The sequence below is a fragment of the Hypomesus nipponensis genome, chromosome 10 (assembly GCF_054491055.1).
Source record: "Hypomesus nipponensis isolate SF chromosome 10, ASM5449105v1, whole genome shotgun sequence".
Classification (NCBI taxonomy): Eukaryota; Metazoa; Chordata; class Actinopteri; order Osmeriformes; family Osmeridae; genus Hypomesus; species Hypomesus nipponensis.
Window position 1 is genome coordinate 11,446,855 of NC_140370.1, and position 14,492 is coordinate 11,461,346.

General features: G+C 43.0%; 3 protein-coding genes across 4 annotated transcripts; all 3 read right to left on the reverse strand.

The window, feature by feature from the left end:
* Nucleotides 1-403: 403 nt before the first annotated feature.
* LOC146271713 (RNA-binding protein MEX3B) lies at nucleotides 404-8,319 on the reverse strand. 2 transcript variants are annotated; one of them, XM_084707021.1, is made up of 4 exons: nucleotides 8,212-8,319; nucleotides 6,785-7,348; nucleotides 5,464-5,711; nucleotides 404-5,360 (listed from the first exon to the last, which is right to left on the reverse strand). In XM_084707021.1, exons 2-4 carry the CDS (start codon nucleotides 7,281-7,283, stop codon nucleotides 4,131-4,133), a joined length of 1,977 nt encoding a protein of 658 aa, XP_084563147.1. In that variant the 5' UTR covers nucleotides 7,284-7,348; nucleotides 8,212-8,319; the 3' UTR covers nucleotides 404-4,130. The 2 variants fall into 2 exon arrangements, with proteins under 2 accessions (XP_084563147.1, XP_084563146.1); XM_084707020.1 differs by having other exon boundaries at nucleotides 7,970-8,300.
* A 341-nt stretch (nucleotides 8,320-8,660) lies between these two features.
* LOC146271714 (methyl-CpG-binding domain protein 3-like) lies at nucleotides 8,661-12,861 on the reverse strand. Its single transcript, XM_084707022.1, has 7 exons — nucleotides 12,614-12,861; nucleotides 11,811-11,973; nucleotides 11,533-11,670; nucleotides 11,348-11,438; nucleotides 11,036-11,213; nucleotides 10,371-10,535; nucleotides 8,661-10,077 (listed from the first exon to the last, which is right to left on the reverse strand). The coding sequence occupies exons 1-6, from the start codon at nucleotides 12,625-12,627 to the stop codon at nucleotides 10,376-10,378; spliced, it is 744 nt and encodes a 247-aa protein (XP_084563148.1). The 5' UTR covers nucleotides 12,628-12,861; the 3' UTR covers nucleotides 8,661-10,077; nucleotides 10,371-10,375.
* A 183-nt stretch (nucleotides 12,862-13,044) lies between these two features.
* On the reverse strand, nucleotides 13,045-14,458 carry uqcr11 (ubiquinol-cytochrome c reductase, complex III subunit XI). The gene is made up of 3 exons (XM_084707023.1): nucleotides 14,327-14,458; nucleotides 13,836-13,976; nucleotides 13,045-13,639 (listed from the first exon to the last, which is right to left on the reverse strand). Exons 1-2 carry the CDS (start codon nucleotides 14,374-14,376, stop codon nucleotides 13,856-13,858), a joined length of 171 nt encoding a protein of 56 aa, XP_084563149.1. The 5' UTR covers nucleotides 14,377-14,458; the 3' UTR covers nucleotides 13,045-13,639; nucleotides 13,836-13,855.
* Nucleotides 14,459-14,492: the final 34 nt, after the last annotated feature.

Below are 14,492 nucleotides of genomic sequence, written 5' to 3' on the forward strand. Positions count from 1 at the left end.
ATTTAGAAAACTGGCCATTTTTAAGACATTTTAAAGCCTTTAAATTTTAAAATCAGAATTGTAAGCTTTTTAAGGGAACCCTGTAGAATTCAGAAACACAAGAATTTGATTGAAATCACACAAAGGCAGACTCTTTACTTTCTTCAGTAATAACAAAGGCTTGTGATTAATTGATGATTAATCAGCTAATGAGGATCCCCTTGTTTTTATAACCACTACCAGATGACAACACTGCCATCTAGTGGTAGACGATGAGAACAATTGGCATGTAATACTAGCCCATGTCTGCCATTGCACCTCTCTGCTTTTCAATCAGGGCTTAGACAAAGGATAACTGCCTAGAAATAGTTATAAAACAGTTCTGTAAACTTGCAAAGTGGAATAAAACACAGACACAAAGGAATTATTGTTTTACAGTAAAAAATGAAACCAAAAACAAGATTTTATTAAAGAAGCATAAAAAATAAAACTCTTGATACATTTCTCATAACCGTCAAGTCAGCTCAAATTATAAGTGTATACAATTGTTCTGGCTCACGGTTAAAAGGTTCATAAACTTTCAAATAAAATATATTTCAATTTTAAAATTTCTTCAATAATTTTTTCTCATTTTGTTATAAATTGCCTATATGTTGTACACAGGAAAAAAGGAAATTAAAAAATGGAAAATAAAAATAAATTTGAAGTCATAAAAAGGGTCACATTATTGTCTGGGATATTTAGGTAAGCAAATAAATTGTAAAAATAAAATGTGTAAAAAGTTTTTTTTTTTTTTTTTTCTCATCTTAAAAATTATTAGCTAACGCCAGGTGGCTTGAAGACATGCAGATGGTTAACTTACAAATAATGATACATGTTCTTAAAAACTACACTTATCTTCATCAATTAAGTATTGTAACCTTTTGAAAACGAGATCCCACTGATTGTATTCAGGGTATATACATACAAGTCAGGCCTGAAACCTTGTTTGCTGACATTAACATTTTGGTTCTGCATACAAAAGAATTAAAGCAAAAATAGGAAGGCAGAGATTCCAGGGGGTCTGGTTCACCCCAGAGTGCTGAAACACTCCACATCCACCATCATCACAAAAAGGTCACTGGCTAACCTTACATGAAAAACCCTGTTTGTTTTCAAACCTTGGAGAGGGAAAGGGGGGGGGGGGCAAGGGCTTCCGCAAAATAAAAATCAGCAGTCAATAAGAGAATATCTGTACCTTTTAACAGTTAATGCTACTGTACAATTACCCTAACACACACTCCCATAGGCCAGGGGGTTATCCTGGAGTGAGAACACCAGAAGAATCTACATTAGATCCACCTGACAGATTCAACACATTTCAGTTGAAGAACGACATCCTGCACACAGTTCTGGGCCTTCAGATTGGCCTTAACACAACAACAACAACAACAAAAGATTCACACAACAGTCCAAGTTGAACGGCTCCTGTGGGCACATTCACACCCCTGCTTTCATGTGGGCCTGCAGGAGGATAGAAGGAAAAAACTAAACACTAGACATAAAAACCCAGCAGGGACGGGTTGCCAGTTTACATAGAACTCCCCCCCCCCCCCCCCCGTGAAGAGTAGAGACAAGAGATGCCAGGTTGACAGGTGAGCCCTAGCTAAAAGAACATCTACAGCTGCCCCACAAAGTGCCCAGTGGGTTCTGTTCTCATGTCTCAGTAGGGAGCTGCACCCAAGCACCATAGGCTGGCTAGTCTGGGAAACTGGACAGAACTGAGGATGTACTACCCTTCATATCTGACCGAGTCGGTCGGATCAAAGAGACCTCTGGTTGGGATAAACAAGGACAGTATTTATTAGATTAGGAAGGAAAGCTGCTGCACTCCACACCCGAGGCAAACGCAGTCCCTCCAGAGAAACACACATACACATGCACACACACACACATTAGGTGAAATAAGGTAAACCATTGAGAACAACCACTCATTCCATCTCTCCCGTGATGTGGTTGGTGAGAGCTGTCCAACCGTGTTAGATTGTACATGACGTCAAAGAGAGCTGTGTTCAGACTGTATATGAACATGGCTTCAGTGTCTGTATAGTAGGAATACACTCCCAGAATGTAGAGTTGAGAGTGAATGGTGTTAGCCTAATGTGTTGGTCAAGGTTCCCTAGACCAAGCAGACACAGTAGAAAAACCATGCAACACATTCTGCAGCTGTTGGGATTTGAACACAAACAGTGTCTGGAAGCCCTGAACGAACTAGCTACTAGCTGCCCTATAGGAGATGTTGATATTCTTGCTATTGTCACTGATGAGAACCTGAAAAATGCATGTGTTGTAGGAAGCCCTTTATCATAGTCGTTTTTCTAGTCATGGCATGTCTCATTCTATGAGCAGACTTCCATGTAAGTCTGAAGGGCCACCACAGCACCTGTGGAAACGATCACACCCAAATAAACTAATGGCCCACTTCAACACACCATAGACGAGGCAGTCGATGTGAAACACAAAAAAACGACTAACACACAAATCTAACAAGATTCTGTTTCCGCTTGAGAAAGGATACTGATACAAGGGGACATATTTCCAATTCGAAACGCCCTCCATATAGTGCACTACATCTGGCTCATTTGAGACGGCGCCAGACAGCTTTGCTGTGAAAGAGAGGATGGAAGACCAAAAAAAGTCTCTTAAACCAACTTCGGAAGGTTTAGAAGGGGGTCTGAATACCACTGTAGTTCATTGCTCTGGCTTCACAGTGCACAGAAAAACAGATCAAACTTCAGGTGCTTTCCTTAACCAAAACCCAGATTGAACAAGACATTCCCATGTGTGATACAATTAAAGCCCCATATTACTCTGTGTAAAAGTAGTAGTAGTAATAATAATAATAATAGTAGTAGTAACTCAGTTAACATGGGTCACACACCCCACACATCCAAACCAGTTGAGCTATATAGAGCTACCTGTAACAGACAGAATGTGAGTGGGCAGTGGAAGTTCACCTGGTGTGGATAGATGGATATTTACATTCCAAGGGGGCAAGCCACACTGGGTGAGATGAGAACATGTTTCACTTAACACACCTGTTCCTATTGACAAATCTTGCACTTGGACCAAGCACAAGTAGTCCCACCATTTAACATATAGCTAAGGTGTGCTTAAATCACTATCCTGACATCACACACACACACAAGATCTGCAACATCACTATCTAGACAAGCAAGATTCAGGCAGATCAAACCGCTGGGAAATGTATCTTCTGGCATATTCCTTCAATAACTTACTCTATGCTATAATACACATTTAACCAAGACACTGGATCAGTTCTCGAGCAGTATAAATAGGTTTCAGTCTTCATTATAGCCTAGCAAGAGGGGGGTCCTCTCAGGCTCATTTGGTCTGATAGGTGTCTAATTCTATGCCCTTCCTAAAATAGGTTCCAGGCCCCATTGTTCCATGACGGCCTTCTCCTTAGGTAATATGACTGCATGAGTAAGGGACAGGAGAGCCCAGAGGACTGGTTTACTGTGTACACATACTGTCAAACAACATGTAAAGAAAGAGTAGAAAAGTGCAGACCCAGGACAGCTTCATCGAAAAATATCTGTTAAGTACAAAAGTGTCAAAGGAAGAGAGAGAGAAAGCAGAGACATCTTAAGAAGCCAGAATAAAAACAATAGACCGACAGACCCTCCGTCTGGGGACTGAACTAGGGCAGGATATGGACTGGCCCAGGTCAAACCAAGGCCTGAAGAAAGATAAGACACTAGTTTCCCATCTTGAGACCCTCTTTCTGGTCCCAGCCTCCACTGCTTACAAAGTCCAGAGTTTCAATCAACATCGAGTCAGGGAATAATATTGTCATCATTATTATTCTTATTATAGTTATTAGCAATAAATCAACATCCGTATAGTGTCATCATGGTATCTAATAATGTAATCATCCTATTGTCATGGTCCATCTTGTGTGTGTGATAACATGTATTGGTGCGAATCGGTCCATCTGTCCTTCCTCTTCTCCACAGTTGATGACCCCTGCAGTCTTTTGGATAGTTATGAGTGTAAGTAAAGTCTTTTTTTTTTTTCCTTTTTTTTTTTCTCCTTCTAAATGACACCTCTTCCCCTCCCCTCCGTCTACTGTTTTTGGGGGGAGAGCATTAGGAGAAGATGCGGATGCACTGTGTGGCGGGGGTGTGGCAGACAGGGCATTCTGGCTCAGACGATTGACAGATCTGCCCGGCACAGTCCATGCAGAACAGGTTGTGGCCACAAGGCACCAGGGCTGCAGTCACCTCGCTCTCAAAGCAGACAAAGCAATCCCTGTTCACAACACCAGGACCCACACCCGCCAGGGCCCCAGCTACAGCGGCAGCCTTCAGACGGCCCAGCATGCTGGATCCCAAGCCCGCGCTGCCCCCTCCCTCCGAGTCGGTGGGGGAGCCCCCGGGCAGGGAGGAGGCTGAGCAGGAGGAGTAGCCAGTGGATGAGCCCCCTGAACTGGAGCTGGAGGCCCCGGAAAAGGAACCTGCACCCGTGCCGCCCGACTGCAGCCAGGACAGTGTGCTGAGGGGGTCGCTCTGGGCCCGGCGGGCCAGCGGGTGATCCAGGGGTCCCACACCAGCATCTGGAGGCAGGGTGGGGGACACGCGGGGGGTGACAGCGCCTCCGCTTAAACCACTGCTGTTACGGCGAACTGGCTGCTGCTGCTGCTGGGAGGAGCCAGGCGTCTTCCCTCCGCTCCCCCCGTTGACAAACGGTGCCCAGATATTGGATGCGGTGAACTCAAACCCCAGTTCTTCAGAGGAGGGCAGACCAGGGGTCGAGTCCGCCCCGAAAGTGAAGCCCCCTCCTCCACCGGCGCCGCTTGAGCCGGTGCTGAAAGGGCTAGTGGGGCTGCCTCCCTCGGTGGACCTACGGGTGGCGCTGTAGCTCTCGGAGGGCAGCCCACCGTTGTGAGTGTGGTGGTAGGAGGTGGAAGAGGACAGCTTCCTGGAGCTGGAGGAGTGGTGCATAGCCAGGGGCAGCGGGGGAGGCGGAGGGGGAGGTGGAGGAGGAGGGGCCTGGTGGTGGTTAGTAGCACGGGACCAGAGAGCAGCTCCGAGGCCTCCCGCTAGTGAACCCAGGCCCTCGAGACTTACGTCAGTGCCATTGGTGTGGAAGTCGTTGTCTCCCTGAAGGTCCACGAAGGCGCCCGTTCGGAGTGTGATGTGGGTCTCGATCTCCTCGCGGGCGCGGTCCACGTTCTCGGGCATCCCAGTCACCTCAAACACAGGGTCCTTCTCTCGACTCGGCGTGACAATGTAAGTGTGTGTCTGTTGCTGGATGCGCTTGATGGTGGCGCCCTTGGGCCCCACAACCAAGCCCACTACTCTGTAGGGCACTCGCACCTGGAGCAGGGAGGCAAGCAGAGACACTGTAAGCACAAGTGACCTTCCTCCATGTTTTCCACACATGCATATACATACACCTTGTGACCAATGTTGTCTGTACCTGGATGGTGGTCTGTCCAGGCAGGTGAGGAGGTCCAGGAAGGGAGCCTGCTGTGCCAGGCCCTGTTCCTCCTGCCTTGCAACGAGATGCCCGGATCATGGAGAAGTGTTCAGCAGCAGAGACTATCTCCCGTTTGGCCATCTCTACATCCTCCCTACGACCTGTCACAATGAACACCGGCTCCTCTCCCCTCACAGGAGTCTTTATGTAGGTGTTAGTCTTGGCACGTAGGGCCTTGATCTTACAACCTGAAACAGAAATTGAAAATTGGTGAGCTAAGTTAATACAAAATAAATTACAAAAAAGTAATTCCTAGTAAACATCTACACGTTATGCTGACACAAGCACCAAACTAAACAATACAATTATCACACAGCATGCGAGCCATTTAGTAACGTTAACTCCACTGAATTGCTGCTCTGTTACTTTAAATATGGACGGTTCATTGCTAGTAACCAATGAGGTGCGCTGCGTGTGATGTCATCTGGGAAGCAGAAAGCATGGCATTTTCAAACAAAGAGAAAAATGCCGTAATGCTACCCACAACTGCGCTTGGCGCGCCAAACCTAACCAATAGTTTTTGTTTATTGTATGAAGGAGAAAATGTTGATGAAACGTGGTGAAACGCACAATATACAGGATCGCATACACGAGCGAAAGCTGCCGACAAAACTGGACGCAGGGCGTAACACCGCCCAGTCTCGTCCCGTGTTGTGTGCGTCGGCCCTTTCAGACACACAGACCTTCTGATATGACAAAAATGGCTAGAAACATGCGTTCCGTGCAAATGCAGTGGGTATCAACATTGAAATATTGTATTTCACATTAATGGCCCGGGTGTGCATTGCGTAAAATCTAGTTCCCCGGCGTGTTTCTTTGTTTGGTGCAGGGTGCTAGACATGTCCAGACTCCCGACAATCTGCCGCTTTGTCTGACCCTCTCCCACCCCTCCCCCTACCTCCTACACACGTACCACACATCACCATCTAACCGTTGTCTCAAGTGTTACGAGGTAATGCAAATACAACTTTACAACTTGTTTTTAGTATATCTATATATAGTGGCAATACGAAATAATCAACCACTTTAGTCAACAGTGCCAACTGTCCACACTGGGTATAGCGCTACAGAACTCGACAGACTTGCTCCCTCACCACCCAAACAAAGGAAGGTGGTCTACCACCATATAGTTTATGCATTAATGATATGCTTTTGTTATCTTTCGTTGACCCCGTTTAATTTGTCGTCCTTAAAACACATTTCCAGATAGACTACAGTAAGATAGCCAAGAAGACTATAGTAAAAACAATACTTTTCTTACCTTGTCGACCCACTATTTCTGCAACATGCTCCGAGCTTGGAACAGGCACGCATTCAGTCATGTTGACACTCCTCTTTCGGTTGCAAAGGACAGAGCTTTGTTCCCCGTGAAGCATAGAGTGTGGACCAGCCATGTGGTAACCACCCGATCCGTAATACTCTGGAGATGGAGAGCAGGACGTCGGGGAGTCCCGGGAGCCACCGGGATGCTCCAACATTTGGAGATCAACATAACCTCCTCCACTCACTCCGTTGCAATTCTCCGAGCCCGGTCCCTGAGTCCCGTCGAGCGGGTCAACTAGTCCGCCTCCACCGCCCCCACAGTCCACCTTGTCAAGGGCCATGAGTGACAGTTGGTCCAGGGCGAAGCGAAGCGCCTGTTGGTGGTCTTCTTCCCGGGACTCTTGGTCTGTCTCCCGAGGCAAGATGACCCCGTTGTGCTGACTGCTGATTACCATGTCGTGGTCCATAATCTCGGGGTGGAATAAAGGACTAGGCATAGTCTCCGTGGTTTACCATCAGATCTTGGTTGCCTGTGTGTGTAGTTACCGAACGCACCTTTTCACTGAAGAAAAACAAAAACAATAGAAAAGCCAATTAATTCAGTTGTATATGGGGCAGAAGTATTGGATGTCCAACTAAAAATGTTAAACAGAAACAACTTGGTTATAAATTAGAAATAGTGTTGAATGTCAAATGAATTTTAACTACCCATTTTACCCTAAATAGGTGCTTGTTCCATTCACCGTTCCCCTGCCTTCTCGTCTACCCTGTCCCCGCTTTGTCTGTGTTTTTACTTCTGTCTGGCATAGAAGCCATATGGCCGACTAGCTTTGCTTCTTGAATTTTGAAGAACGTTACCAATTTATTGAGCCAATAATGAATTAATTATGTCACATACCCAAGTTGGGAATATTTTGTGTATCGATTAAATCTGTTTCCTTTATTTGTTTAAATAACCACATTTGAGAGAGCGGCAATCTGTTGTTAGCTGTAGCCAACATAAGCTAGCTAGCTTGCTCCACAGAGTTAGCTAGTCAAGTCAGTCACGTTGTCGACCCCCTTTGTTTGGGAGTACCACAGCTAGCTTGCGATAGCCCAGCAAAATACTTAATAAGTTCCAGAATCAGTCTCATTGACATGCTTAGTATAACACATTTAAACAACATTATTTAAATTACTTTACCTTTTCGATGTGAAGTGTGTAAGTGCAATTCCTCTCTTTTTATTCTTGAGAGAAAGAAGGATACGAGTGCGCTATGCTATCTAGCCTGCTAAATTGGGGGCGTTGGAGAAAATGTTTCTATAAAAACTAAGAGGAAACACGCTCTTGATAAGATACGACACCAGCCGAATTCCGAGTTATTTTATCGACCCGTCATTCTTAGCATTGGGTTTGAGTCTATCATGATGTTTCCATGCAGATACCTTCATAAAATTGTATCCGTGTCTAGCTTCTTTCTCCTGTTCCCTGGTCCACCGCCTTTGTCTCGCCAAGCGCACGCCGCTCTGCCTGTCTCGCACACAGCACTGACGTCACCCGCGACACAACAATGGGTTCAAAGGCCACGCAACACATGAGCGCATCACTGCAAAGCGTGCTGGGCACACTGTTGTGGTCAATGTTTTTGTGCCTCTGCACTATTACTATTTCCTTAATCCTGTAACTGCCCAAGTGAAATTTCATGGGGAAAAAAGCGTATCGAAAATAAAAAACGAATGTGAGTAGGGTAAAATATGAGACAAAATAGCAAAAACGCTGATCAATAACCCACTGAATTTACTATGTACGAGTGTGCTTTTGTCTCTAATGAACCCACGTCTGTAAACTGCAGACTGAGATCGCTTCTGAAGAAAAGGAAATAACATACACGAAATACAAAATGGTTTGCATTTATTTACTACTCAAGATTTTTTTTAAATCAAATGACTTGATATTTGACGTTTTAACAAAAGTAAACATTTCAAAATCCATATTTGGATCAACTTTAAACCCAAAAAAGAAGCAACGTCCTCTTTCCATTTTTATCTTTTCAGTTTAGAAGCTATCTCTATTTGGCACGTAGGCTATCAAATATCAAATGCCTAAATGTAAATTGTAAATTGACATCAAAAGCTTGCCTCAAAACAATTTGTATTGTCAAAGAAATATAAAAAAATACAAAATCCCAAACAGGCAACTATTTCAGAGTAGTGGTCCATTTGTAACAGCCATCATATCTACTGGCAGGTCATTAATGGAATACAAGAACATATTTCTACATACAACAAAAACAGACAAAATCAGCACCATATTGAATTGAGAGAAGATTACTGTTCAGACAAGTGAGAGCAGTATTACTCATCACCAACAGCCCAGATAAAGTTTAAAGAGCAAAAAAACAGACACTCAAACATCAAATTATACATGGCACCTGAAAAGATAGAAAAGGACTGGATGAGTAATAACATTTTTATGACCATTCTGACAGACTGGAGGGAAATGTGACTACACCCCTATGGCTTAAATATAATAAGAACCAGGGCTGATTGTTTATTAAATGGCAGTATCTTGGGACTAAGAATCAGGGCAAATGGGTTTGAAACGGCAACCAGTTGGAGGATCAAGACATTGTACTTAATTACATCCAGTACATACATCAACTATGTTCAATGATCACACAGGTAATCTCTTGAAAGGTCAGCCCAAAGTCTCAGATAATTGTAAGCCTGTCCTCTGACCCAGTCTGCACAATAGTGGTGGTACACACTGCACCTCAGGGTAAATAATAGGCTATACAGTTCCAGAGTAGTACATAACAGTACAATGGAACCATTAAAATAAAAACACATACACTACTACAGTGCATTGCCCTCCGACTCATCCATTCATTTACACTGCGCAGACAAGACACAATCAGAGTGAAACACTAACATTTTGATATTAATTCTGTGGTTTCAACTTTGAACTTGTGAAACATGTTCACAAAAAAAGTTAACAAGGCTGAATTGTTCAGAGCACCATCTATATTTGCCAACATTCCAACATTGGTGAAAGTAAAAAATAAAAGCAAACTAATTAGAAACGCTGAATTTCAGTCTCTCCCCAGACATAAAACATATTTCTATAGCTCCAATTTATATTGGTCTAAAATATATTTTGATTAAATTCACAAGGGCTGATCTGCAGATCCATGGTGAGAATGGGATGAGTACCATCATGTTGACAAATGCAATTTTAAAAAACGAATAAAAGTCCTGTGTATTTGTGGTGTGAATACTGCGTTCCAGTCAGTTCTCTAGCAGTTACTGATCCTGTGGGAGAGACAGATACAAAATATATCACTTAATAGTCAGTAAAAACAGTTTGACCACATTTTTGAGCAAATACATCATTTATATATTTGTTCAGACTTACAATCGCTTTATACGTTCTGTACTTCGATAAAAAGGAACAGTCTTACTTAAATGCAAATGTACAGTCTATGATTGTCTCTTTTTTGGAACAAGCTGGCAAAACTCAGGTTAAGTCCTTTCAGCTAGTCCAGCTTCATCCAAAACTTTACAACATCATGAATGAAACCTTTAGTTTTATAACAGCGCTATACCTTGGCTATGAGTCCTCTTTGTCCACTGGCTCAGTCTCCTCTTCCTTCGGTGTGTCTGCTTCCACCTCTACAAGTGTGTTAGCGTCCTCTATGTGAGCCAGCATGTCGGCCATGAGGGCTTCCTCCAACCTCCTCCTCACGTTGTGCACCAGGTCTTCCTGCTTCCTGGAGACACACAAGTAGGAGAGGGAAGTTAGCGTGAACGTCTTAATCTTTACCGGGGGATTGTCTGTTGACGGAGTGGTGTGTGTTAGAGAACACCCACTTGTTGCTGTCTGGCTTTATGCTACTTGGAGACAGCAAGAAATAAGAACAATAAAGAAAATAGAACAGAATAGAACAGAAGGAGAGGTCAGCGACAGGGACAACAAGAAGAGGGTACAAAAAAAGCCATCCTTTTATATAACAAGAAAACCAGGAATTCCCTCTTTCTGCACTGTCGAGCATTGTTTACCAACAGTCAATAAACCATAAATAAGTGTGCTGTTATTCAGCTACTGAAGCTACATTAGAGTAGGAACTTTCTAACCAATAATAAGGTTTTTTTTCCCCCTTGAACATAGGATTGCCAGTCATCTTGGCTCTACTTTATTGATACATATTGGCTAGTATCTAACTTTGTCGTGTGAGATCTGATTATGTACATGTGAGAGAGAAACACCTACCTAATATCCTCATCTGTCACCATAAAGGCCTTGCAGAGAGGTTGAGCTGTGTTGAGCCAGACTCCAGGGTTCTTCTCCACAGCTGCAGTCAGCTGCCCAGTGACAGGGGTTGGGCTGGTGTGTAAGGCGCTGGCTATGGCAGACAGAAGAGTCTTGTCTGAACACACAGGGCCTACACCTGGTGGATGAAGAGAGGAAATACTCACAGGTTCAGTGATCTCACATACAAAATAAAAGACACTATCTTAGATTGTTGTAAAACACAGACATGAAGCTTGACCTCAATCTGTGTTTAGTTTTCTGGGTACTCACCTTGAAGACCCTTTGGCAGTTCCATGGTTTTTACCAGCTGCTCCGCAATGTCAAATGCACTCAGACCACTCAGTTTCCTTTCCCAAAACAGCTTAACAAAACAACACAAAATATGTCAAACACAAGCAGTCATTTCACACACCATATGCAATTGATTTCTCGACCAATAAGAAACAAGCAATCACCTGTCTTGGTTGGTCCACAGCCTTGTGGGGGTCTGTCTTCACCTTATTGTTTGGATGGTTGGTCACCTTAGTGACAGGCTGTTTAAAGATAGATGCCGTCTGTCGGACTGGTAGTGTTGTGTTCAGATCAGGCTTTATCTTGAGAAAAGGAATCAGGGAAATAAAAATCATTATACTGTACTGAAGCAAATAAATACAATGGGTCTCATATGCTAGTGGCTTTTCAATGGAAAAAAACGAGAATCTTCTCGTTTAATATATCAATAAACACCCTTAACCTTCATCTGATGGTTGTTATTGTCATAACGATGCTTGTGTCTATTTCGGTGCACTTTGGTCATCAGCATCCTTCCAGCACGGGGGTCGATGGCATGCACGTCCATTGTGTTGCCCAGGCAACGAGAAATCTGGGGTTTGCTGAGAAACTTCTTGCCAGGGGGACTGTGGAGACAAGGCATGAGCACATCTGAACCACACACATTCTGACGTATTCACGTAGACAGGAACTACGTTATATAGCTAGCTAAGGGATAAGCAACCCACTTGTTAAGTAAATACATAACGAACGCAAACTATTTGTATAACATCAACGTTGTCAAGCAGCGTTAGGTAATATAGAAGGTGGCTGTTCTGATCGTTGGCTAGCCGTAATGGTAGTCCTGGGCCTGAAAACCTATCAGTAAACAATGAAAGCTGGCTAGGTACCTAGAGAGCTAGTTTGCTAATACGGCTAACGTCGTAACCACACAGTTAGCTTGCAATACAACACAAATCATTTTGATACGTAGATATGAGAGAATGACTAGTAGTGCATTAAAAAAAAAACAATATTAACATGATGCAATATGACTATCTAAATAGCATACATTGGCTGGCTTTCATACCATCTACTCGTATCTTTCAAATGTTAGCTAGCAGCTGTATGCTACAGTAGTAGCATACACACTTCAGCAGCAGGTAGGCTAGCTAGCTAAGATTGGTTAGCGTTAGCGTGCAGAACATGTTTTTTTCTGCCGACACGTTAAAACTCATGAGTTTCCTTTATCATTTAACAACTTTCAAACCAATGTAATACTCGCACCTTTTCCTCTCCATGACTCTTGTATCCTTGAGTTGATTAATTCTGGAACCAGTTTCGCAGGCTAAAATAATTATTATTGTTCTGAATGGATCTGCTTTCGACTCCCAAGTCAGCTGTCCCTCGCTTTCTCATGTCTAGACACTCATTAGATTACTCCGCGACACTATTACATAATGTCCACATCAATTCATCCGCTCTACCACAATGTGTAGTTCCAAAGCAAGAATAGCCTGCCTACCTTATATATCAAAGCCATGTAAACTAATGAATGCACATGGTCTTATCATTTCAATAGTTTCCCCATATATAGTTGATTAGTTATACGTTTCTGCACACATTCCGTCTTAATCTGTTTTCATTGTTACGTCATTATAGTTGAATTCTGGCATACATTTTCACCCCCAAAAAAGTCAACAACCTTTTGATTCCGATTGTAGTTCCGTTCGATTATTCGTTCATTTATTAGAACAATATCATTAGTTGGACACAGGAGCTCCCAGAAAAAAAAGCTCAGACAACTTTGTTGACATTTGTCATACAGGTTAAGTGAAAAGCATAATAGATTAATAAATTACCCAAGACTATAGTACTTAATGATTTCTGATTGTTGGAGGTCTCAGGACCCAAGTAATATAAGAATTATACCTTCTCTCATTGATGGACCAAATTCAGCAAATTACGTCAGCAAACAGTGACAAAGTGTATAATTGAAGTTATCTAAGACAGGAGTTGTTGATCAAAGAAATCAAAACAAAAGTAAATAAATAAACTGTACATAATAAATGTGAATTTATCATGATACATACACTTCTTTATCTATGTCACTGCTTGGCCAAGTGCTTTCATCATAGAGGAATGCACAATGCAGTTGATTTACACATGTCAAAGTCAGGTTGAATTGTCCATTGGTATTAATTGAAAAGGCAGAAGAATGTCTTTGCTCCTGGTGTGGAGTCATGTCAAGGTGTCAGATGTCACTCAGCTCCTCATCTCCATCGTGTCATCTTCCAATCAGCACAAACCGACCTATACATTGAAAGAGTAATTCACACATTTCAGAGGATCATTTATTGGTAACGTTATACTGAGCATGCGCTTGACCGTTACATTTTTGCATTTAGCAGACGCTTTTATCCAAACATTACAAATCATTTTCTGCTAAAACGCACAAAGCTCATCTTGAATTTCAAATGCAGTTTATTGTCAAACACGTTTGTCTTACCTTCAATGTATCTACTGCAGTTACTCGTCCTTCTTGAACTTGCCGCTGATGTATGGCACATAGTCTAATATCAACCTCCAATCTGTGAAATGAACCAATGCTACTCCTCCAACTGAACCCCACAAAGCCATTGTCGGCAACCTGCGTTAGTGGAAACATGCATAAGTACAATCAGAAGTATGAGGTTACTGTGTACAAAATACACACTATGAGGCCCTCGATTAGTTCTGAGACAACGAGTCAGCCAGGCATGTTGAAATGCAGGCAGACAATAAAAACAAACAACCTAAATAACCGCTTCAGTACTCACTAAACGACTAGGCTAACTGTGCTAGCTAGTCAGACTGGAGTCTTGAGATGACCTCGTCTTGCTACATACCGCATAGTAGTAGCATGAGCAAGGGCATACCAGAATACTGCAGGGGATCAAAAAGTCCACTTTACTTCAACAAACAAAATGAATGACATTTAATCGATAATAAGCCATTTACCATGTTTTGGCGATGGACACATACTTCTGGCCGATGAGTTTCCCAAGCATTTTGACCAACGATTGTGGATAGCCGTTAGCTCTTCAGAGATTCACCAATCTGTTTAGATATGAGCAAGCGCGAAGTAGTGCTTCCGGTTATTTCTAGGGTCAACCAATGGAGGAAC

Excerpts from the sequence above, each read along its gene's own strand:
- LOC146271713 (XM_084707021.1), bottom strand. The coding sequence starts at position 7,283 with ATGCCTAGTCCTTTATTCCACCCCGAGATTATGGACCACGACATGGTA. Across the intron at positions 5,712-6,784 it reads AGAAATAGTGGGTCGACAAG|GTTGTAAGATCAAGGCCCTA; the intron begins GTAAGAAAAGTA and ends TTTCTGTTTCAG. Across the intron at positions 5,361-5,463 it reads CTGGACAGACCACCATCCAG|GTGCGAGTGCCCTACAGAGT; the intron begins GTACAGACAACA and ends TCCCTGCTCCAG.
- LOC146271714 (XM_084707022.1), bottom strand. Across the intron at positions 11,671-11,810 it reads ATAACAACCATCAGATGAAG|ATAAAGCCTGATCTGAACAC; the intron begins GTTAAGGGTGTT and ends CCTTTTCTCAAG. Across the intron at positions 10,536-11,035 it reads GTGACAGATGAGGATATTAG|GAAGCAGGAAGACCTGGTGC; the intron begins GTAGGTGTTTCT and ends GTGTGTCTCCAG.
- uqcr11 (XM_084707023.1), bottom strand. The coding sequence starts at position 14,376 with ATGCTTGGGAAACTCATCGGCCAGAAGTATGTGTCCATCGCCAAAACA. Across the intron at positions 13,977-14,326 it reads GTGTCCATCGCCAAAACATG|GTTGCCGACAATGGCTTTGT; the intron begins GTAAATGGCTTA and ends CCACTAACGCAG.